The sequence below is a fragment of the Ipomoea nil genome, unplaced genomic scaffold, assembly GCF_001879475.1.
Source record: "Ipomoea nil cultivar Tokyo-kokei standard unplaced genomic scaffold, Asagao_1.1 scaffold0268, whole genome shotgun sequence".
Lineage (NCBI taxonomy): Eukaryota > Viridiplantae > Streptophyta > Magnoliopsida > Solanales > Convolvulaceae > Ipomoea > Ipomoea nil.
The window spans coordinates 4,774,721-4,800,703 of NW_017616696.1; the positions used below are offsets into that span (position 1 = coordinate 4,774,721).

General features: G+C 34.7%; 3 protein-coding genes across 4 annotated transcripts; 2 read left to right on the forward strand and 1 right to left on the reverse strand.

Moving 5' to 3' along the window:
• Window positions 1-573: 573 nt before the first annotated feature.
• Window positions 574-4,553, reverse strand: LOC109149508 (serine/threonine-protein kinase D6PK-like). Of its 2 annotated transcripts, none has more exons than XM_019297307.1 (3): window positions 4,363-4,553; window positions 1,688-3,507; window positions 574-1,606 (listed from the first exon to the last, which is right to left on the reverse strand). In XM_019297307.1, exons 2-3 carry the CDS (start codon window positions 3,379-3,381, stop codon window positions 745-747), a joined length of 2,556 nt encoding a protein of 851 aa, XP_019152852.1. In that variant the 5' UTR covers window positions 3,382-3,507; window positions 4,363-4,553; the 3' UTR covers window positions 574-744. The 2 variants fall into 2 exon arrangements, with proteins under 2 accessions (XP_019152852.1, XP_019152861.1); XM_019297316.1 differs by lacking the exon at window positions 4,363-4,553 and adding an exon at window positions 3,820-3,893.
• Window positions 4,554-8,051: 3,498 nt separating this feature from the next.
• LOC109153120 lies at window positions 8,052-8,927 on the forward strand. Its single transcript, XM_019300906.1, has one exon. It carries the CDS (start codon window positions 8,052-8,054, stop codon window positions 8,925-8,927), a length of 876 nt encoding a protein of 291 aa, XP_019156451.1.
• A 1,996-nt stretch (window positions 8,928-10,923) lies between these two features.
• Window positions 10,924-12,036, forward strand: LOC109153138 (uncharacterized mitochondrial protein AtMg00810-like). The gene has a single exon (XM_019300929.1). It carries the CDS (start codon window positions 10,924-10,926, stop codon window positions 12,034-12,036), a length of 1,113 nt encoding a protein of 370 aa, XP_019156474.1.
• Window positions 12,037-25,983: the final 13,947 nt, after the last annotated feature.

Below are 25,983 nucleotides of genomic sequence, written 5' to 3' on the forward strand. Positions count from 1 at the left end.
ATTCATAAATTATAAATCTATGCATGCACATTCACTTTGGAACCATGCCTACACATTCACTTTGGAACCATGAGATTATGAATTTTCTATTATAAGATTATGAATTTTCAGTTATGAGATTATGAATTTTCAGTTATGAGATTATGAATTTTCTGTTATGCGATTATGAATTTTCTGTTATGAGATTATCTCATAAAAGAAAATTCATAATTTGATGAACGCCGTTAACTCCACATCTGCAATTTCTTTTTTTTTTTTTTGCCTAAAAACGACGTCGTTTGGCCTTGTGTTTACCATTCTCGGTGAACACGTTTCCAGGGCATAATTTGCCTTGTTTGTTAAAATATCATTAACAAGCTCGTTTAATAATGTTTAAGAACATATTAATGAACAACTAGTTAAGCATATATATATATATATATATATATATATAGTTGTAATGTTTGTTTGGTTATTGTTTGTGAATATAAATTATTTCTTATTTACGAACGAATTGCGATCACGAACGAAATTATGTTTGATTATTAAGCATTTATAAACGTGAACGGACATGTTTTCAAACATTAATGAATACTATGTTCCGACACGATGGAACAAAATTCTGATCGATGGAATGACTTCCTAGTATTAAACTGAAGATTTGTGTTCTAAACATATACATTATAGAATTAAATTTTGTAACTATAAACCTGGGAATACTAAGGTACAGAGTGCTACTTAACCAGACAGCACTATTCCTTATTGCTAGAACAACTCGAATTCTAGGTGCCCTTCCGTGGAACTATACTCTCTGTACTTTTTCTTGCTCTTCTGTTGCTGCAAGAAAGCACTATTTGCAGCTTCAATGTCGCAGAATTCAGGCACTATAGGTGGAATGGCACACCGTATTAGTGCCCAGTTGAGGCCCTCGAAGAACGGGTGGCGCTTGATCTCGGCTGCTCCAGTTCTTGATCCTAACCGATTCTCGGGCTCCTTCACCAGAAGCCCTCTGATCAGATCTCGTGCCTGGAAACTGATGATAGGGCTTTCGGGAAATCTCAGGTTCTGCAGCACCACATTCGTCAGAGTTTGCTCGTTCCCAGTGCCTTTAAAAGGCGTCCTGCCATACACAAGCTCGTAAAGGAAAACTCCTAGTGTCCACCAATCCACAGCACTCCCGTGCCCGTCTCCTTTGATGATCTCCGGAGCTAAATATTCGTGTGTGCCAACGAAAGAGTTAGACCTGGCCTCCGTTGGCTCAACTACTAGCTGTGGCAAGGACTTGTTGAATGATGATGATAAAGATTCGGTTTTTGGTCTTCCTGCTCTTGTGGTGGGGGGAAAGTTCATTGGAGTAAAGCACGAAACTTTACACGATGGCTCGGCACAAAAAGGATCAATGCATTTGGACCCGGCACATGGACCAGACATCCTAGCAGGCTCCAGTGGTAATGATGATGATTTTACGAGAGTCGGGTTAACAGAACATCTCAGTGACAGATCAAAATCTGTGAGCATTATGTGACCGTCTCCTCGTACCATAATGTTTTCGGGCTTCAAATCACGGTACACAACTCCTAGCATATGCAAATACTCGAGAGCAAGGAGGACTTCAGCAACATAAAACCTGCAAATCATAATTCTAATATTATAATCTGCAAATTAAAGTATTTCAATTCAAATGAAGCGAGGATGGAAGATGTCATACCTTGCTGCTGGTTCAGGGAAACATCTTCCAGGCTGCCTTTGCCGGAGCACGTGCAGATCGCCACCTGGACAGAACTCCATAACTAAACAGGATAAATTATCTGATGTAAACTGTGCATACAGTGTAGGGAGAAAAGGGTGATCGAGTATTCGTAAGATCTCTCTTTCTGTTTGTGCTCTCGGTGTCTTCTTCCTTCTGGCCAAGAATTCGTTATCCATAACCTTTATTGCAAACGAGCAAGTTGTTCCTATCAGCTCGGCAAGATAGACAGTACCAATGTCTCCACAACCGAGCTTCTTCAATAGATTGAAATGACCCAAACCTAAAAACCCATGCTGCTTCCTCACCCGGTTTATAGCCTCCCATCTCGTATCCTTAGACATGTGTGGTCTGGTACCATAACTTAACCCGCTTATATTGCTCTCTTCGCTGATGGTAGTGGTACTACTGTAGTCACCGATGCTACTCTTCGAGCTTTGAGAAAAGTCCCCTAATATTGATTTCGAGTACTTGTTCGATTTCGAAACAGGGTTCACAATGAAACCGGGCTCACCAGAACAAGTATTCGCTTCACTAGGGACATACAAAGGAACGGGGGTTGCAAGATTCTTGCTAGGCTCGACTCTCGGGTCCTTCAATGCACACTGACATCTCTGGCAGATAACTTTGCCAGCAGAGTCGGGAACACCATCGTTTTCACAAGAGAGATTGGAATTGCCCGAGGCTTGGTTTGGTTTTGTTTTGGGAATTCTTCTGATCCGTGTAGTTGGTTTTAGAGCACGAGATGACCTGAAATCCTTGCTGGATAAAGGTATACCTTTCCGTCTTAGTTTAGGCGTTGCTTTATGGACTTTAATTGACGTGCCACCACTTCTAGATGGATTGCTCGTCACCTTTCTTGGAGGAACTGAAGTTTCGTGTTCTGCTTGGTTCGGGGACTTTATCTTGGGCTCTTGAGGCATATCGAACGAGCCTGAAATGCTTTCTTCTGGAACGATTTTCTCATCTTGTGGAATGACACCAACTGCAATCTTGGAAATCGCTTTGCCCAACAATCGAGGAGAAGAAAGGACACTTTGGCTTGGTAACTTCTCCAAATCGGCAGGCACTATTTTATTATTCGGGCATGCAGTGGAAAGTGCACTCTTAGCGGCTGCTCTGATGTAATATCTCGGAGAAGACTGAGCACTATGACTTAGTGGCCTCGAGCTGGATGCTTGAAGGTGGAGAGGCACCTTAGAAGAGAATCTCGAAGAGCCCTCATCGGGCGTTAGAGATATTTCCCCTCTTTCTGCTTCTGATTCACTGGGAGAACCGGGGAGCTTAGATAATCTCTTCATTGCAGCCATTTCTGCAGCCTGAGAAATGCATAATCCCCGGAGTGCCTGTTTTAGAGAGACGGGCTCCGAGAATCCTATTCCAGGTGAATTAGGTCCACTGCCCCTCATTGGCCTTTTCGAGGCATCTCTTCTTACTCTGTCTGACAAATCCAAACTCTTTGATGTTCGAAAATTTATTGCCTCAAATAGCCGGTTGATATCATCTCCCAAATACTTATTATTGGGTGCTTTTTTCACCACAGGAGGCTTCCCATTCCCATCTCTTTCACCCGCTCTTCCATACCAAGACTTTTGAGATGCCCGAATCGCCTCCTTCGATTCAACAATTTCAGAGTTATGTTTGAGCGAATCCATCACACCGCAACAAAGAGAAACAACTCGAAAGGGACTCAGCACCTCGAGCAATTCGTTAAATCTTCATTTGTCAAGTCAAATCACTACTTAACTAGGTCATCCCGATATACACCAACACCATCAAACCTGCAACACAATCGATATTTTAATTTAGATATAGCCCAACGTATGCCTCATTTAGCACACATAGATCATATACATACAGAAAAACACACACAAATGTACACTCGTAAAAGAGTCAAAACACAATTATACCTCAATAACCTCCATAACACCCAAAATCATTTGTTTTTAATTCAAAAAAGCAAAATATATAAGTGTTTGATAAACTTAAACTGGACAAGATCCAAGTATTAATCCTCCATACAAAATAAAGTCCACAGTTTTACTACAAATCTTCTTCATTCCCTAAAAGCAGAGTGTGGTTAAAAACATAACCTTTAGGTTGTTCAGTTTCAACTTTTTTACTGCAAAACATCTTTTTTTTTAATGGCCCATTGAGTTCAGTGCAGTAAATAAAAAGATTGCAACATTCAACCAAAGAAGCAAGATGTTTTCCCCAGATTTCTCTAACAGCAAAGATAGATTTCATTTTCCTGAAAGAGCAGTTGAAAATAAAATGAATAAAAATGGTTTCTTTGTCCTCTAAGAAACGTAATGAAAAAGGCTTCAACCTAAAGCCATTAGCGCAAGAAAACAAAACTTTCGCCAAGAAAAAAGGGGAATGAAAATCTTCCATTAAAACACCTAAAAAGCTTATAAATTTACAAAAACGAATGCATATGGAGCTGCACAGCACTAAAAGCAAGCAAAACAAAATATACATTAAAAAAATAATAATAAGCAAAAAAGAATGGCGTTGAGCAACAAAGACCAATGATTAAGCAGAGAGATGTGGTCTAATCCTCAAGAGCTGAGCAAAACGACTTCATTAACTAAACAACAATAGTAGATCAAGAAAATAGGGAAAAGGAAACATACCTGAAGGAAGTAGGGAAAATGGAGATCCAATGCTCTACAGATTGAAGAGACAATGAATTCAAGAGAATCTGTGGGGAGAAAGAAGTATGAGAGTTTCAAAACCATAGAAATGAGTGAGAGTGGGCTTCCACTTGTTGGCTTTGATTCTCAAGGAGAAGGAGAAGAAAGGGTGGGCAGAGATGAGATCATTACCATTTATTACCAATTAAATTACCAAACGTCATTTATTACTGCTTTCTCTCTCCTCCTCTATGTTTTTTTTTTTGTACTATTGAGTCGAATGCAAGATAATCGCTATCTTTGGTAAATGATTTTTAACTAATAGTTATTAACTGTTAGTTGATTGAGTTAATTAGATTGTATAATTAATTGATAATATTAATTAATTGTAGAAAAATGATTGGTAAATTAACTATTAGCCAATGACTGTTCGTATAATTTGTTTTATAAAAAAGTCAATTGAAAAAGTTGATTTGAGCAGCTTTTTGAATTTTAACATTTTAGAGTTAAAAAAAATTAATTAATCAAATACTTATCGGGCGTTTGGTTGGAGGGATTTTAAATTCCCTTCCCACTTAATTCCCACTTAATTTCAAAGGCCATTAAATTCCGTAGTTTGGTTGGAGGAAATTGGAATTGCAATTCTCCCATTTTCATGGAATTAAAATCCCATGCCCCCCTCCGGTATTTTAATTCCTGGGAAAAAAAGATAGTGATGAGTCAAAATTACCCCTTCCTTTTTTAACCTAAAATTAACAACAATATTGGACATTTTTGGCTTTATACTACTTATTCCCTTTCAATTCCCATGTATACCAAACATTGGAATTGAAATTCCCAGTAATTCTATTCCTGTCCACCAAACACTGGAATTTAAATTCCCACTTTATTCCCAGCAATTCAACTCCCCTGAAATTATAATTCTTTTCCCACATAATTCCCCCCTCCCCCTCCCCCCTCCAACCAAACGCCATGTTATATTAATTTTTTAACCAAGTTAAACAATTTATGGTGATCAAATAAATCAAAATTAGCTGATATGCTAATTATTTTATCAAACACGATCAATATATATTTTTATATTTTTCTATCTGTTGCAACTTAGTATCTTATCTATTACAATTTAAAGACTCAATAAAACAGAAATTCAATCATATAACCTTCATGAAGAGTCATCGGAGCTGAGCCCTCGGTTGTTTTTTATTTTATTATTTTTTGGTTGTAGTTTGGAAAATGGGCTCCACTTCTACAGTTGTACGGTTCTACCGCGGAGAGATGGCCCCCACATGCGTCTTTGGATTCGAATTTGCATTGTCTAATGTTCTCAATTTATCTTCATTCTCATTTATTACTCCGTATTTCTTTGGAAATTTCCTTTCCCCCCTCACAAGATTTACATAGTTATTACCGGATAATAATAGTTTTACTTGCATATTTTATAAAATGAGTAAGATATTTAATATTTTTTTAATTAAAATGCATAAAATAATTTCACAATATTTTTTTAAAAAATAAAATTGTTACTATTTTTTATTTATAAAAAATATATATATATATTCTTACTTTTTCTGAAAGCTACTGGCTCTATTACATTGTAGTATCTGTTCATATACTTTCTCAACCTATTGAAACACAAAGAACCAATAACACCTCCACTGAGACTCGAACTTATAATCTTCAAATGAAAGTTCAATCCGGGTACCATTAGACCACATAGTCCTGGTATATATGCATATACAAAAATGGGCAGACAAAGTTTGATAATAATGAAGGACATGGATGGCAATTAAGTGGTTGTTAGGAAAAATCATCCTATGGGATATGGGCTATGGCCATGGCTGCCTAACTAGATGCCTAGATTACACACATATAGGACAAATAATTTATATAATTTTGTGATGTTAGATTCTATTATTTCCCCATACATTGTCGGCAAACACAATCTTAAAATTAAGCACATTATCATATTATTAAATAAAATTTCATGTTTTTGGGTTGATTTATGTATCAATAAAAACATATGCACATATTCTTATATAGCTAATTAATAAACTGAGTACATGTGTTAACTAAAATGCATATTTTAATGCTCTACAACTACAATGATGGCAAATCGACCTTTATATATATACAATGATATTAACTAGGTGTAGGTCACACAATTCTGTCTTTTCCCTCTTAAATACGTTAGCTTTAAGTAATGAATAAGAAATCATTTAATGTAATTTAATACTCCGTAATTATTTATTAAGTGAAGTCTTGTATTAAATATATTTTAAAAATAAAATAGAGATTTTTTTTTTTTTAATGATGACAGACCCATTGTGAAAATTCTGTATGAGTGGCTCGATCGTAAAGACGTTGATAAGAATCAAACCTATGGTATTTTAAGTACGAAAATTATGATTGATTCACTCCAAAGCATTTGATAGAGTGTAATTGTAAATCTTCTACAATGTAATTCTTTGGCATGAGAAATTATTTTTTATTTAGTTGGAAGGAATTGCAATTTCTTCCCTTTTGTGGGATTGGAATCCATACACCGCTATGGAAATTTCAATTCGGCAGCAGCTTTGAAAAGAAAAAATAGAAAAAAAAACTTATTATTATTATTCACACTTTATTCTTTTTTCACGGAATTACAATTCTTTTCCTCCTAATTCTCTCCTCCCAATCAAACGCCCTCTCAATCGTTTCTTCCAAGAAACGCCCCCAGAACATTTACGAGGATGTAAATCACAGACTCAATGGCTCCTCACACTGTCGCTGTCGAGGTTCGAACCTTGATTGATCTCTTCTTTCAAATACTGCTTACTGAACTAATGAACTAAGTCCGTGTAGGCATGGCGAGATTCTTGTGGTGGCTTATAAGTAGGTAACATTGGTGCAGTGGAGCAGCGAAAAATTAATTACTGGGGGGTGGGGGTAAATTAATAAAGGATAATACATTTGAAAAAAGAAATGAATGCATGTGATGAATAGATAATAAATGAATAGAAATAAAAGTGAGTAGGAAACATTGTCAGAAGGTGAGCAAGTAGATGAGATGGGTGTGGCAGATTTCAGATGCAAGGAAATCTTGGCGGGTTCATCCCTCTTTTGGATTTTTCTCCATGAGACCGACCTTAGCTTTAAGTTCAACTTCGTACCCCGCCCATCCTCCACCTTGGGTTTTTAGATCATATCAATGTTTTTTTTTTTTTAAAGCTAATTAACTAAGATGATATCAATGTTTTTGTATGTGTTGCAGATCAGATCAATCATAAGATAAGATGTTTTAGAATATATGTACTGATTTGATGATATCTGTATATGTTTTGGTAAATATAATCCCACCAGGCCACCTTAAGTCATTCATATGTCTCTTCCCATTATTAAACAACATTTCAACTGTTTAATTCCTTATTGACCATCTCCAAAGTGTTAGCCATATTATTATTTGTCACGTTTTATATGTTGCTGTATTAGTCTTTGTAATAGGCTTAGTCTTCTGTGGCTTTCCTATTAGATAGGACTTGTTTACGCAGAGCTGTTTAGTTATTAGTATTGTAATTCCTATCCTTTTGGAATTGAATCGATAATCAATTATCTCATCTGGTATCAGTTAGACCAGGTTGTTTCTCTCTCTCTCTCTCTCTACCACCACTTCTGATTCCCTCCTCTCCCAAAATCACCGGTTAATCACCACCATGTCAGCCTCCTCCGAGCGCACAATTTCTGCCGACGGGACTCCATCTCCGGCAACAAGCCCAAACTCTCTAAACAGTGCACACCACTTTGTTTCGATAAAATTGACATATCGGAATTTTCTGTTATGGAGAACCCAACTAGTCCCTTTCTTTCGTGGCCAGGAGCTCATGGGATACGTTGATGGAGAATTCCCGTGCCCTCCGGCGATGATTGACGCCTCACCGGCGACCAGCGAGTCCACAACGTCAGCCACCACCTCGGTTCCCAATCCGGCTTACAGGGCCTGGATTAAGCAGGAACAAACGTTGCTGTCGCTCCTCATCTCATCCCTTTCGGATGAGGTGATGCACTTTGCGGTCGGACAATCCACGTCCAAGGCGGTCTGGGATTCCATCAACACCGCTCTAGCCAGTTCCACTCGTGCGAGGTGTCTCGGCCTTCTCGGTCAGTTTCACGCTCTCCGGCAGGGTGGCAGTAGCACGACAGAGTACCTCGGACGTGCTCAGTTACTGGTTGAAGATCTTGCGCACGCCGGTCGCCCGATTTCCCTTGACGAACAGAATATGTTCGTTCTCCGGGGGTTGCGCCAGGAGTATCGTGCCATGGCCTCCTCCTTGACAGCAGCCGACACTCCAGTCACCATTCCCCAGATTGCAGATTACCTCCGAGCGCAGGAGTTCTTTCATGCCGAGGACTATCCGGCGACTCCTGATCATGCTAGCCTAGCCGCGTTCTATGCAGGTCGCGCCCGCACTGGAGGTCGCGGCAACACAGGCGGACAGAATTCAGGCCGCGACAACTCCGGCAATCCGAGTCGCGGCAGAGGTGGTTGTGGTTGTGGTCGTGGTCGCAACGGCAGAGGCGGACCCCCTTGATGTCAGATATGTCGGGCGCAAGGGCATACAACCCTTTACTGCTTCAAGCGATACGCTCCGCAACCCGCAGCACAGGCCAACCTGGCTGTTCCCGGCGATGACATGGCGGCAGGTTCCCCCGCCTCGGGATGGTTCCCGGACACGGGGGCCACGGCGCATGTTACACCCGATGCATCCATGATGTCGCAGTTTGATGAATATAGTGGTGGTGATGTCCTGCGTGTTGGTAATGGCGCAGGTTTGACGATCTCACGAGTTGGTCATGCTTCTATATCGTCTGTGTCTAAAATACTAAATCTGTCAAATGTGTTATATGTTCCCCAGCTTTCAGTCCCATTATTATCTGTTTATCGTTTAACGAATGATAATCATGTTTTCTTTGAATTTCACAAAGATTTTTTAGTTGTGAAGGATTCGGTCACTCGGGCGGTTCTGCTTAGAGGTCCTACGGTGGGCGGGTTGTACAAGCTTCCCGTTTCTCAATCTCATTTTGCGTTTCTCACATCCCGTACCACTCCAGTTGTCTGGCATCGCAGGTTGGGTCATCCCCATGCACTCGTCCAGAATCAAGTCCTAAAGTTGTGTCCAGTTTCACCAAATAATACCAAGTCGGCGGCAACTAGGCAAATCCTCTAGATTTCCCATAAATAGAGTTTCATCATCTAGTGAAAATGTGTTAGATTTAATTTTCACGGACATATGGGGTCCGGCACCTGTAATCTCTACTAGTGGATTTCGTTATTTTCTGCTTTTTGTAGATGATTATTCTCGTTTTTCGTGGTTTTATCCCTTATGGGTAAAATCTGATATATACAAATGTTTCGAGTCGTTTCGGGTCATGGTAGAACACCAGTTTTCGCGTTCTATCAAGTCTGTTCAGTCTGATTTGGGCGGGGAATACCGCAAGTTACATCATGTGTTCGAAAAGTTGGGCATTGTTCATCGCCAGTCATGTGCGTACACGCACGAACAAAATGGCCGCGTTGAACGCAAAAACCGACACATAGTTGAAACAGGGCTAGCCATGCTAGCCGAAGGCTGTGTTCCACAAAAATACTGGGACTATGCTTTTGAGACAGCCACAAACTTAATCAATTACTTACCCACTACAGTCCTAAACTATGATAGTCCATATAGCCGTCTCTATAAAACCACACCACCATACACTTTTCTTCGAGTCTTCGGGTGTCGGTGCTATCCTTATCTTAGGCCATATAACCGGCACAAGATGGGTTATCGCTCGGCACCCTGTGTCTTCTTAGGGTATCCCTCATCCTTTAGGGGTTATAGATGCATGGACCTAACGAGTGGGAAAGTCTATATCTGTCGTCACGCTTTGACGAAACTGTTTTTCCTTTTCAGACTTGGTGGCACAGGACAAAACTACATCTCTTTTACCTGCCTTACCTTGGGCGTCTAGCCCGGTTGTAACACAAACTGGGTCCATGGCCGTCATTGACTCTGGTCTGCAGAGGTCTCCGAGTCCCACTCCCTTGGCGCAAGAGCCCGCCCCCTTAACCATTGAGGGCCCTTTTCGGGCCATCACTAGCAGAAAGCGGGTCGCAAGAACCGAGCCTCGAGATCGAGGTCATGTAATGAGGCTACGGCATATGACTCGGGGTACTGGTGAAGAATTTCAAGCTCTCACTACAACCACTGATCCCACCTGTTATTCACAGGCGGTTGGGCATCCAGAGTGGCGTGACGCTATGGACCAGGAATTCAATGCGTTATTACATAATAATACTTGGACTCTCGTCCCTCCTAGTCCCGACATGAATATTATTGGGTGTAAATGGGTGTTTCGCACTAAGCGGACCGGCGAAGGGGTTCAATCATGTGGCAGGCGAAGACTTCTTTGATACGTTTTGTCATGTAGTCAAACCGAATACAGTCAGGCTGCTTTTTTCTCTAGGCCATCTCACATAACTGGACTCTGAGGCAACTCGACGTCCATAATGCCTTCTTAAATGGGCACCTAGCAGAGACAGTGTATATGAAACAGCCGCCAGGGTATGAAGACCCAAATCACCCTGATCATGTGTGTCATCTACAACGGTCTTTATATGGACTCAAGCAAGCCCCTCGGGCGTGGTTCAAAAGACTGCATGATTATTTGCTCTCTACAGGTTTTTCGTCCTCAAAGACAGACGTGTCTCTCTTTCATTACTCAACCGATACCTCTCGAGTATACTTACTCGTATACGTCAACGACATTATTATGATGGGCAATGATCCCACGCTCATTACCTCTCTACTTAAGCGTTTGTTCACAACTTTCAAGATACGAGACCTTAGCGCGCCCGGGTTCTTCCTCGGCATTGAAACTATAAAGATCGACGATGGCCTCATGTTGTCTCAACGCAGGTATATGAATGACATTTTAACTCGGGCGGGTATGACGGACTGCAAGCCTTTAGCTATGCCGGCTGCAGTGACTCAGCCAGTATCAACTACTACCACCCCGCATGACAACCCGACACAATATCGTCGTGTCGTTGGGGCTCTGCAGTATTTAACTATCACGAGGCCGGATCTCTCATATTCTGTGAATCGCCTATGTCAGTTCATGCACTCTCCGACTACTGATCATTGGGCCTTGGTCAAAAGGGTGCTACGATACATTAAGGGTATTCTAGATTACGGTCTCCACATCACAGTCTCATACTCCGCTGTTATTCATGCCTTTTCTGACTCTGACTGGGCAGGGTGTCCGCTTGATAGGAAGAGCACTGGTGGCTATGCAGTGTTCTTAGGGAAAAATCTGATCTCATGGCTTTCCAGGAAACAGCGTACAGTTGCTCGGTCGTCTACTGAAGCCGAGTACAAAGCTCTCGCAGATGTGGCTGCAGAGGTAACGTGGGTTGTCTCGTTGCTCAGGGAACTTGGACTTCACACCGGTGACCCACCCACTCTATGGTGTGACAATTTAGGTCCAACTTACTTGTGTGTGAATCCAGTCTTTCACACCGGAACTAAACATGTGGAAATTGATTTCCACTTCATTCGGGACAAGGTGGCTTCTGGGGACATGCTGGTTCATTTTGTGTTGACTAAAGACCAGCTCGCAGATATTTTCACCAAACCGCTGCCAGGGCCGCGTTTTTAAGCTCTTCGGGACAAGCTCAATGTCGTTGCCTACCAACCTTGAGCTTGAGGGGGTGTGTTAGCCATATTATTATTTGTCACGTTTTATATGTTGCTGTATTAGTCTTTGTAATAGGCTTAGTCTTCTGTGGCTTTCCTATTAGATAGGACTTGTTTACGCAGAGTTGTTTAGCTATTAGTATCTTTGTAATAGGCTTAGTCTTCTGTGGCTTTCCTATTAGATAGGACTTGTTTACGCAGAGTTGTTTAGCTATTAGTATTGTAATTCCTATCCTTTTGGAATTGAATCGATAATCAATTATCTCATCTAAAGAAGCACCAAAACACCATTTGTTGTAAAAAATTGGTGCAACCTTTTTCCAAGCTAAGGAATACACCAAATTCTACATCAAAATGGTGTAAATGAATAGTATTACACCAAATATGGTGTAAGAGCATCCCAACCCTATGCGCCAAATTTTACACCAAAAGGAATATTTCAAACATATTATTACAGTACATTTTTTTCATCTTCAACCAATTACACAAAATTCTGCATAAAATTTTATTTCTTCAATAAAATAATAAAGACTTTGTATTATAACTTTAAATATTTTAATATAAAATATAATTATAATGGAAATATTATTTTATTCCATAATAATATATCATAGAACATCCATTACATTTAATTTTGAGAATTACCATATTGTTCCCACATATGCTCAATCAATGCATCACAATGCGCTTCTTTATTTTTGATTTGCCTATATATGTCGAGCAAGAAAATCTTCAAACAGAATACTCGACTCTACTCTACCCATATCAACATCAGGAGGTGGTGCTTCTCTCCAAATTTGTATATTTGCTTGCTCATCACGTTCATCCTCAATGATCATATTATGCATTATGATGCATGATAGCATTATATCATCCAATAATAATCATTGTAAACTTTTAAGTTTGCAATATTTATAAAATTAACCTACACCTCTTTTCATCTTATTTTTCAGCAACCATCAACCATTAATCTACCAAAATGAATGAATTACATCACTAATCAATTTTTACTTGAAAGCATGTTCTAACCTAAACGTTGCCCTATATATATACACATGCATATTTTTAATCAAATTTGTGTCAACATTTTGGTTTAAAATATAATGTAAACAAAAAATAGAGTCAATAACTTATTAAAAGAAATTAATGGATCCTGATAAGAATAAGGATTAATTCAACACATGCATTATCTCATTTTTGTAAGCTTTAGCTAGGAAAAGTTAATGTACTAACTAGGGTTAACCTGCTGCTCCATCCATCCTAGGTGGGGAATATAACTCATGCTACAACATTATTATTTTGTTATACTCAAGTACTTCCGTATTAATAGGAAACTATATATATATATATATATATATATATATATATATATATATATATATATATATATATATACATAGATTTTGAATCCGGTGCACACCCCCCAATCAGCCGAGCTCGTGAGCACACTCCCCGGTCGTTGATTTCTTTTAATCAAGGGCTCGGATGGTGTTGGTTTATTCCCCATGTGCGCTGATTATTTAGGTAAGAAGGGGTAATTTTGTATTTTGGTTTATTCCCCATATGCGCTGATTGCACACGTTTAAAAGCAACCGCGGTCAGGCCTCTATTTTATTAACAGAAGCACACAAACAACCAACAACTATCATTTTTTTCCCAGTCTGTGTCGTTTCACATTGTCAAATATCTGTACCACACGCACACATACACATCCCATTACATTTAGGTTGTCCAACCAAACAACCCCCCCCCCCCCCCCCCCCCCCCCCAAAAAAAAAAAAAAAAAAACCAATAACCTCAACATATGCACACGCAATGCACATACTCATGTTCGTATACGCACCCGCCAGCAAGACGCACTAGACTGAACTACCATTTTTTTCCCAGTCTGTGTCGTTTCACACTTTTAAACATCTGTACCACACACACACACATCCCATTACATTTAGGTCGTCCAACCAAACAAACCAAAAAAAAAAAAAAAAAAAAAAACAATATCCTCAACATATGCACACGCTATGCACATACTCATGTTCGTATACGCACCCGCCAGCAAGAAACTCTAAACTCAACTACCAATTTTTTCCCAGTGTTTGTCGTTTCACACTTTCAAATATTTGTAACACACACACACACACATCCCATCACATTTAGGTCACCCAACCAAACAAACCCAAAGAAAAAATAAAACACATGAATATCCTCAACATATGCACATACTCATGTTCGTATACGCACCAGCCAGCAAAACTAGCTTTTCACCCTTCCAATTCTTTTTTTTTTGAATGCTACTGGCTTTATTACATTGTAGTATCTGTTCATATACTTTCTCAACCTACTAAAACACAAAGAACCAATAACACCTCCACTGAGGCTCGAACTCATAATCTTCCAAATGGAAGTCCAACCCGGGTACCATTAAACCCGGATTCTAATTCAATTATATCCATAATTAAACAAATAACTACAATTACTATTTAATCCTTTTGATTTCAATCTATCCTTAATTACTTTAAGAATCTCTTATAATCTCAACCATTCATGGAAAATGAATCAATGGATATCATGAGATCTCATGATTTCATGTATCATAGGGGTTGCACCGGATTCGAAGCCTATATATATATATATATATATATATATATATATATATATATATATATATATATATATATATATATATAGATTTTGGTTCAAATGAGAACATGGCTTCTCATGTGGTCGGTGAGGTTTACACATTAGGTATGCATAAATACACCACACAGTGTTAAAAAATGCACCAGAATTAAATGTCACAAAATGCACCACACATAATTGTGTATTTTCAAACATTGTGTGGTACATTTATACATACCTAATGGTGTAAATCGTACTGATCGCATACACGGAAAGCCCTATTCTCATAGAAACTTGACTATATATATATATATATATATATATATATATATATATATATATATATATATATATATATATATATATATATATATAGAATCCGGATCATGTGAGGACCTAATCTTAGGTGAGGACGTGAGGACTAATCTTGTGCGTTTGTTTTTTTATTTGGATGGTCCAGATTTGAGTTCTTGAGATGACATGGATTGATCTTTTTTGTTAAAGTGGGATAATAGTGTCTTTTTCTATTTTTTAAAGTGTGAACGCATGTATAATCCTTGGCCAAATTGGTTTCCTATTTTCTTGGATCATCTCCGTTGCAATTTGGAGCCGCGATTTCTTCATCATTGATTGAGTGTTCACCCATGCAAACTAATCAGTATTTTTTATTTTTTTCGCTTGTTCTTTTGAGTATAATATTGTCTATATTTGGATTGTCGTGTATATGTATTATGTATAAATGCCTGGGTAGTACGATTGTGCATTCGTGTGTGCTGATTGTGCAACCTAGTGTTGTAAGTTGTGTACTATAGGCTAGGGAGTTGTGCATTATAGCACATAGTTCAATGCATCGTAGAACATTGGATGTTCACTGTATGATTTTTTGGCGGGGTTTGAATGCACAACAATGAACTTATTGATGCACAACACTCAGTATAGGAATGCACATCTTTTAATAAGACTGATTTACCCTAAATTTATATATTTTAATATTTTAAAGGGATTTGTTTTCTTAATCCGTGTGATTTGTTTCTTTTAATCTCAATCATACATCATTATGATTTAATGCTCTAGATTAGTCCTCACGTCCTCACCTAAGATTAGGTCCTCACCTGATCTGGACCATATATATATATATATATATATATATATATATATATATATATATATATATAGTATTCCGTACTTAATTAGACAAAGACTAGTGCAATCCACCCTCCAATCTTCCCCTTTTTAGATGACATTTTTTAATTGCACAATTAACTTTCTTTTTAATTATAGGTGGAGTTACACAAGTCATGGACACCAATGATTTTAAGCCACATCATGGGGTGAAATGTTACTATATTAGGGAAAAAATTTAGAAAAAAAACATCATTTTCCTTAGTGAAATGTCAATAATCGCCCTTCGCATTAATGGTAACTTGTATTTATTAATTTTAAAAATTACACTAAAATAGGAAAAATAGTCAAATACGTTCTCAAATTTTATCTATAAAATTCATTAAACCCCTAAATATTACAAAGTTGTAATTAGACCCATAAATATGTCATTTTGATGCATTGAAGCCCAACAATCACTTAATGATATGACCTGCTATTGCAGGTCACTAAAATTCCGGCGACCTACTACCGGCGACATTCTGATTCACTCTGGCGAATTTTCGATCAACTTTGCCAAAAATTGAAGAAAAACGTGGAGAAGTGAGCAAAAAGTCACATGCCGGAGAAATTTTGGCCAAGTTGATTGAAAATTCGCCGGAGTTATCGGAATGTCTCCAGAGTGGGTTAGAAGGTCGCCGAAATTTTAGTGACCTGCAATAACATGTCATTAACTGGTTGATGGGTTTCAAAGCACCGAAATGACATGTTTATGGGTCTAATTGTAACTTTGTAATGTTTAGGACTTAATTGAATTTATAAGAAAAGTTTGAAGGCTTATTTGACCATTTTCCATAAAAATATAATGCATCTTTAGTCAATTGTACAATATATACAAATTAAAATTATGATTGACCATTTTTTTTTTAATTCGTATTACTTAGCTTAAAGTAAGTTGCTGGTTGGTGTAAGCTACTTAACCTAAATGAAAAAGTAAGGGCATGGCTTTAGAGGATATATTAATAATGTTTATATATATATATATATATATATATATATATATATATATATATATATATATATATATATATATATATAATATAAATTATATACAATAAATAAATGTAAATAAAATAGATATACTAATCACATAGACGTATTTAACAGTTTAACTAATAATATTAATAAATATTAATAATTCTATTTAATTATTCTATTTTTAATTATAATGTATGGACTAATGAAAATACTTAAATTAATATATTTCAGTTGAAAATATTTATTTGAAAATAGTTTTATTTTTTATTATTACACTGAATGCTATATAATTATAAATATATATTTTTTCTTTAATAAAAATAGTGATTAATTAAAAAAAAAAAAAACATTAGCTCTAATAAAAGTTTCTGAAATTTGCCCTGTTTTATAATTGAATTGAACTATGGGTATGGTGATATATATGGAGTGTTGAAGAAGAATTGGGAATGATTGTTCCTAAAATGTTGAATCTCTGATTCAAAAGGTCTCCACGTCCCGATTTGACAGAGTATTCAGGAGAATGTAAATTATGAAAGTAATCTCGGGAGAATGTAAATTATGGAAGTAACTTCTCACTTTGAGATGTTGCTTCTATATTTTCGTTGGTTGGTGAGATTCAATCTCGAGTTATTATTTTCAACTTTTATTTATGTGATCAATTGAGCTCTCCATGCGGGTTAAGAATTGAATGGCCTCCCCCAATCAGCGGACTTGTCGCGTGAAGGGAAGCTTACCACATGGTCCATACGACGACCTACTATACATACATCATTATAATAACAAAAGCACAAATCAAAAGACTACAACAAACCAGTATCTCATCAAATCACAATTTTTACTTTATGTCTGCTCTTAAGTCCTACCCTCTTCAAATTTTACCATAACATAATAACTACTTACCAGTTAAGTAATTTATACTACAAAATATACTTTATGTAATTTACCATTTTTTTTCATTTAATTATGTTTGTTGGCAAAATTATAGTGTCTGCCAAGGGGTTAGATTAATTAAGGAGAGAGCGATTATAGATGTAAGAATAGGTTTAGTTGGAGGCAAATTCAACCCTAGCCGTGTTTTTTTTTTTTTTTTTTTTTTTTTTTAAAGTAAACTGGAGAGATTTTATTATATTACTTGCTTATTCCGTTATGGATGGAATATGATTCTTAATCTTTTAAAATTTATTTTGTGAACCAAATGTATTGTACTGTAAAGGATAATTGACCTTTGCAATTTTAGAAATTGTTATGATATTTTACATAATGGTATTGTATATATGATGAAATTAAATCATATATTTTATTAATTAATAATATAATAACCTTATAAAGTATAAAATACACTTAAAATACATAGGTATATATGATACCAAAAAATTTAATACAGATAGTATTAGACAAAACTAGTGGCCGACTGGGATTGGGTCACTGGGTGGGGCCCCAAACTAATTCTCTGAATATAACAAGTCAGATGCGTTGCCTGTTGATCATTAATTTGAGAATTTGTACTATACTCAAACTGGCTAATGGCTATGCTTGAGTGTGAATACATTTTTAAAACACTTTTTAAATGATAAATTTTAACAAACTTACTATGTTTGAGGGATGAATTTTAATTATTTATATTAGTGAAAAAAATAATATATTATTAATTTAAAGAGTTAATTCTTAAAATGGTCCTCCGACAATGGCATTTTCTCAAATTAGTTCTTTGACTTTTAATTGCACTCAAAGTGGTCTTCCGACGATTGAATTTTAAGTCAAAATGATCCTCCGTTAATTTTGATGTTAAGTGAGTATTAAAATGAGGAGTAAAATTGATAATTTAGAATTTTCACTATAGTCAAAGGACAACTTTGGGTGTAAAGACTTTTTAAAAATCTTAATCAAATACCGATCAACTTTTAAAGCCTCTCTAAAAGTTTGAATTGAATATTTGAAGTTCATTGATTAATAATAGTCTATAAAAGCCAATACAATCCTTAATGTATTTTAGGTTTATTTAATTTATGTTTTTTTTTTCAAAAAAAAATTAAAAAAAAAAAATCCTTGACATCACTTGATTGATTATTGTTTGAGTTGGGGCCTGAGTCTGAAAGCAGGCCAGGGAGGCAGGGAGTAAGTTAAGAAGAAAGTGGCTTGCAGGTAGGACGTAGAAAATGATAAACACGTTCATATGTATCTATATCACTATATGACCATCCAACTTACAGGTCGTGGTTGGCGGCGCCCGGCGGAGGTGCGGCCCATTTCTGCTGCACCACTACGTGCAAAGAATCAGTCATTATACCGTGCACAAGGGCGCACAATGCATTGTGCATCCTAACCAAAATAACGTTGTTTTTATTGTTCAGATTTTATGTATATTATGTTAAGAATTTATGTGTATTCTGTTATGAGTTTATGTGTATTATGTATTATGTTAGATTATGTATTTTCTGTTATGAGTTTATGTGTATTATGTATTATGTTAGATTATGTATATTTTGTTATGAGTTTATGTTTTTTTGTTATGAGTTTATGTACATTCGAAACATAGATTTTTATTTTTATTTTTTTTAATTTAACAGTAAAAATGGGAAATAAGATTTCTAAAAAAAACATGATCAAAACGACATCGTTTTGACCAAAGCGCACAATGCATTGTGCGCCCTGATGCACAGTATAATTTGCCGCAAAGAATATATATATATATATATATATATATATATATATATATATATATATATAATGTCATATTGACTTTAGACAGTAGTTATGGGTTCAAACTCTTATTAGAAGTAACTTGTTAATCCATAGTTTATAATTTATAATTTTCTTACAAAAACATGTTATAATATCTCATAAAATTTTTCTTATTATATAGTTCTTCGCCCACATCAACATTCTCACAGTATTATTTTTTATTCATAGTATTGTAAGAGTTATATGCTAATTACTTAGTATTAATAAGCAAAAGAAAAAAAAAAACTAAGAAATTTGATAATTTTTGTATGTAATTGCATATTTTATGTCTTTGGGTGCATTGATTTTTATATTTGAGTGCACATTGTTGTGCTTTCCCGTGCATATTTTTAACAGGCTTGTTCAACAGGTTTAACAGACCCGTTGCTAAGTGTATATTTTTTTTATTTTTTTTTTTGGTGTATTATTTTTGCGTTTGAGTGTATATTGTTGTGGCTCTTAGTGCACATTGTAATTAACATGCTGGTTTAACAGGTTCAACATACTCGTTGCTAAGTCCCGTGAAAGAGGGAAGGAAAGTGATAGGTTTAATAATCCTGTGGAAAAGTGATGGGTTCAAGAAACTGGTTTAATAATCTCGTGAAGATGAATAAACATTTTTGTGCATTCTAGTGCACAATTTTAATTTGTGTCTTTCAGTGCACAATGTTGTGCCTTCCAATGCACATTGTTGAGCACTTTAGGATTTGAACAGAATGCAAATTAAATGTAGTAGATTAGAAGCGTAAATTTTATCTTTTTTTTTTTAGAGTCGTTGATCTAGACAGATCAACAACTGATATTTATCTGCATGTTTTATCTAAGCCTCTTTTCAGACATGTATATATATAGTACATAATTCAAGATAAATAAATTATACATATATACAAATATCCAAAAGTTGAGTTAGGTGGGATCGCAAGTTATGACTTTAATTAAATAATTAAAGAATGGTTAAGGGTTCAATTTTTATTGAATTTTTAAACTTTTTGGCCTTTTAATAAATATTAATAGTGATATTTTTTTAATTTATTCTTTAAAATATAATATGTGCAAACATTCTTTTATATTAATAGTGAGATGTATAATTTATAATGTGTTTTTTATTTTAATCATTTTATCAAACTAATTATGTTTCATATTTTGGTATAAATATTTTTTTTTATAAAGTTCTTGGCCCTGTTTGGTAAAAAATTAGCCTATAGGCCAATTTTGGCTTATTTGACCACTATTAATTGTTTGATTTAGTTAAAATATCAATATAAATGTCTATTTAATTAGCTTTTTACAACTCCAAAAGGCTAAAATTTAAAAAGCTAATCCCAACAACTTTTTCAATTAGCTTTTTGAGAAAAGAAATTATACCAAACAGCTATTAGCTAACAACTAATTTACCAAACACTTTTCTACAATAAGCTAATGTTATCAACTATTTATATCCTCTAATTAACACAATCAGCTAACAACTAACAGTCATTTTACCAAACAGGGCCCTTATGTTTTTTAATTTTTTCGACCATATCCAACAATATTTATGGCTATTTTTTTTTTTTTTGGTACACAACAATATTTGTGGGTATACTTTCAAGTTTTTTTTTTTCAAACTATCTCTTTTGTATTAATCTTTTGCTCCCCTACTGAAAAAAATTTATGGATCTGTCCCTAGTGAACTAGATTTCTCGTGATAAGTAGCCTAGTGACTAATTTGATCCATCCATCTCAGACCATCTAAGATGATCAATGTCTAAAAATGACGGGATCAATTTTATAAATACTAGTATAAGGCCGGAAATCACCTTATGAATTCCATGCATCTATTTCTGTAATGTAACAAAACTGATTAGACCAAAATTTCTTTTCTTTTTTTTTTTTTTTTTTTTGTATAAGGCCGGGAATCACCTTATGAATTCCATGCATCTATTTCTGTAATGTAACAAAACTGATTAGACCAAAATTTCTTCTTTTTTTTTTTTTTTTTTTTTTTTTTTTTTTGTGTGCAAACTAGCATGAGTAACGTATGAGACATTAGCAAAAAAAAAAAAAAAAAAAAAAAAAAAAAAAAAAAAAAAAAAAAAACACGGACAAGCAATATATATGAAGACGAAGATAGTGACAAACCTATCCAAAAGTGAATTAACAAAATTTAGAGTAATTTCAACCAAAAAGTAGTATCTACTACCTAATACCATATCAACTACAATAAGTATTTAGGTAAATGTTTTTTAAAAAGTACAAATTAAACATTAATTTTAATGTCAATTATAATGAACTTCTCCTATATAAGTCTTACAATGATATATTTTAAATTATTTATTTAAATACAAATATTGGGCATTAAATTAATTGCGTAATGTGCGTGAAAAATTCGTATTTTAATAAATAACAAAGGAAGAATGGTGGTCCTCTAAGTGTGGCAATTGTCAAAAATCAAAAAGCAAAAGAACAATCACTTTCTTGAGGAGTTAAGGTCACAAAAGGGATGGTTTCATGTTTGTTGAAAAAAAGTTTCTTTTTCTGGTCCCCCGGAGAATTACAGAACTCTCTAAGCAATGCATGTTTGTCGATCGCTTTAATGTCACGCTCAACGGCGCAGGTGTTTAATTCAACATTATAAATTACTATAGTTTTTTTTTTTCTTTTTAAATAAAGATCTAAAGAAAATCATTCAATTCAATTTGACTAGTTACACGCTAATAGATTTTATTTTAGGCTTTAGGGAAAGAACAATCAAAGAGCACAGTTATTCATTTTAAGTGGAAAATACTAGGGTGTAGAAATTAAATAGAAAGAAATTATAACCAATGTATTGTTGTTATATAAAGTAACTAGTATTTGTCCCGTGCGATGCACGGAAAATATGTTATAAAAATATACACTATATGAGGTTTATTCATATATAAAATTTTTGTTATTTAATAATTATTATGTGTGAATTCCTATGATAAAATTATGAACATAAATATATTTACAATTAAAATAATATTTAAAGTGGGTGATTACTACAAATCTTAAACTATATTAAAAATTAGTACATAGTATTTAATATTATAAATTTTTAAGAACTTAGTAAACTACAATAGTAATTGAATTACAATTTTAGAGTCACCACGGATCAAAATTTTTAGACCTTTGAGATTTCTAACTCTAGATGTAGCAACATACAATTGACCTTTAAAGACCAAAATCACAATCTTAGTTAGAACATTGATTTTTTTCTTCCAAATACTATCGAATTAAGTGTGTAATCAATAAAAGATGAGAACTAATAATTCGAGAATATAATCTTAATGTTACTAAGCCTACTTCACGTAAATTAAGTTGGAGAGTGTTGTTGGATAGTATCCGATGAATCCACGAATAACGCATCTTTGTCTCCGTAGTCCTCAATATGCACATCAACAATCTTAAATATTAAGCCACATAGCTATGCTATATATTAATTTCAAACTTATGGACTTTGGGGTTGCATGCATGTTTCTTAAGATGTGAAAATTACTTTAAGATGTGAAAATTAAATGCAACATTTAATTTTCACATCTTAAAGCCCATTTAATTTTCACAAGACTTTCACATCTTAGGGGGCGTTTGGTTCAGGTCATCTTAGATTACCTAGGTAATCTGAGTCTGGTAATGTTATATTACCTTGTTTGGTTCAAGTTATAAGATTACCTGGTAATGTTATATTACCCGAAAGCTAACGTGGCGGTAATGTTTCAAGGTAATGTGATTACCCCCATTTTTTTAGGTAATCTTAGATTACCTTGAATTATTCCAACTTTGCCCTTGTTAACTAATCCTTATATAATAATAATAATAATAATAATAATAATAATAATAATAATAATAATAATAATAATAATAATAATAATAATAATAATAATAATAATAAAATTAATATATGTTTATATAATCAAATATACATGTGTATATTTATATATTTATTTTTTTTTTAATATTTAAGCATTGATACTACAATGTAATAGAGCCAGTAACTTTCAAAAAAAGCATTGATATACATTTATACATATAAATAAATACACACACATTATATATATATATATATATATATATATATATATATATATATATATATATATATATATATATATATATATATATATATATATATATATATATATATATAATTGAGGACATTATTGTAAATTGATCCATATAACCTAAAATATAACTTTGAACCAAACAAGGTAATATTATATTACACCATCCAAACCAAACATACAAGGTAATCTTACATTCCCAACATCTCACATTACCTTCCTGGAGGTAATCCTATTACCTGGGGTAATCCAAGATTCCGTGAACCAAACGCCCCCTTAAAGTCATATGGTCTTGTGAAAATTAAATGCAACATTCAATTTTCACAAGACCATATAGCTTTATTATATATAGGATACGATAAGAAAATTAATTACAAACGAAGTCAAATTTAGACGGCAAACAATCTCACTTAGGCCATTAATAAATTGTAGGTAAAAATTTGTGTGAGAGCGTCTCACGGATCCTTGTTCGTGAAATGGATCGTGTCAATATGAAATGTAATACTTATACTAGTAAATGTAATATTAAGGGTGTGTTTGAAAATCTGGAAAATGTTTTCTGAAAAATGATCGTTTTTCATATAACATTGTTTTCCTAGTATTTGGTTACATTCCAGAAAACTATATTGGTGTGATTGGTTCATTTTTCAAAAAATAAAAAATAAAAATACCAAGATTGTAACATTAAACATTTTAATTGTTATGTTTAAAATATAACAATATTAATCATAATATATAATAACAATTTTAGATATAATAAATTATTTATTTCAACAAACAATTAGATCACATTTTATTCAAAACAAACATGACCATTCTATTTTCACACATAGGCAATCCACACATACAACCCAAATTCGAACTCAAAAAATGTAGTATACTAGAATACTAGTTGACCTACCATGAGTAAAGTAATATACTAACAAAAAATCAATGTTATTTATATTTTAAAAAAAAATTAAAACTATGATTTCAGAAGCCAAAAATAGAGCACTGGTTTCCAGCTTCAGAAAGCAGTGGCCAAAGACTGGTTTCCGATCTAAAAATCAGATTGGTTTTGCATGTTTCCGGCTGTGAATTTTTGTTCCCACAGCCGAAAACTGTCTCTGATGGCCTTGGTTACGGTGAACTGCAAGAGAGACGAAGAAGAAAGTCAAAGATGAAGAATGTCGCTATGGAGAAGGTCGTTAGCTTTGCGCAAGTCTGAATATGAAAAAGGACTTCCCTAAAAAAAGAGGAGAAATTATTTTGCAAGAAAACATAACTAATTTCTCTTTGACTGGAAGTCATTTTCCTTTCACTTTAATTCCTCACCCCCCCCCCCCCCCCCTCCTGCCAAAACTGAAAACCTAGAAAATAATTTTCAGAAATCATTTTTCAGGTTTCTAAACACACATTAAATTAGGAATAAAATATTTATTACTTATACATCAAAATGTAATACTTTTGAGGAATAAAATGTTTGATTGTTCTTTCCCTAAAGCCTAAAATAAAATTTATTAGCGTGTGACTAGTCATGCATATAATTATCATTGGCCCTGTTTGGTAAAAAATTGGCCTATAGGTCAATTTTGGTTTATTTAACCACTATTAATTGTTTGATTTAGTTAAAATATCAATATAAATGTTTGGTTAATTAGCTTTTTGCAACTCCAAAAGGTTAAAATTGAAAAAGCTACCTCAAGCAACTTTTTCAATTAGCTTTTTGAGAAAAGAAATTATACCAAACAGCTAACAACTAACAGCTAATTTACCAAACACTTTTCTACAATCAGCTAATGTTATCAACTAACCCTCTAATTAACACAATCAGCTAACAACTAACAGCTATCAGCTAACAGCCATTTTACCAAACAGGGCCATTACCTTTTGTTAATGAATTGAATGATCACTTGAAACACATAATAAATACACTTAAAAGTAAGGGGGAATTGTAAAAAATGCCCCTCTATAATATGTCAATTATCAATGTCACCCCTGAATTATGAGTGGTGTAAATGTCGCCCCTCAATTATCAAAATGGTGCACATATAGCCCCTCCCGTAACGGACCTGTGGTTCCCCCACCATTGTCCATCGCTGGTACTTCGAATCGAGGGAGGGAAAAAACAACTAAATTACATGTTTACTCCGACTTAACGATGTCGTACACTAATCGGGAACCACATGTCAGTTACGGGAGGGGCTATATGTGCACCGTTTTGATAATTGAGGGGCAACATTTACACCACTCATAATTCAGGGGTGACATTGATAATTGACATATTATAGAGGGGCATTTTTTACAATTTTTCCTAAAAGTAATTTTGAAGTCCATGTACTATAGTGTTTTGTTCAATTTAATTCTTGTACTTTTATTTTGTTCAATTTAGTCCA

Coding starts and splice junctions, on each gene's coding strand:
- LOC109149508 (XM_019297307.1), bottom strand. CDS start 3,381: ATGGATTCGCTCAAACATAACTCTGAAATTGTTGAATCGAAGGAGGCG. Junction 1,607..1,687: donor TTCCCTGAACCAGCAGCAAG/GTATGACATCTT, acceptor TATGATTTGCAG/GTTTTATGTTGCTGAAGTCC.
- LOC109153120 (XM_019300906.1), top strand. CDS start 8,052: ATGTCAGCCTCCTCCGAGCGCACAATTTCTGCCGACGGGACTCCATCT.
- LOC109153138 (XM_019300929.1), top strand. CDS start 10,924: ATGAAACAGCCGCCAGGGTATGAAGACCCAAATCACCCTGATCATGTG.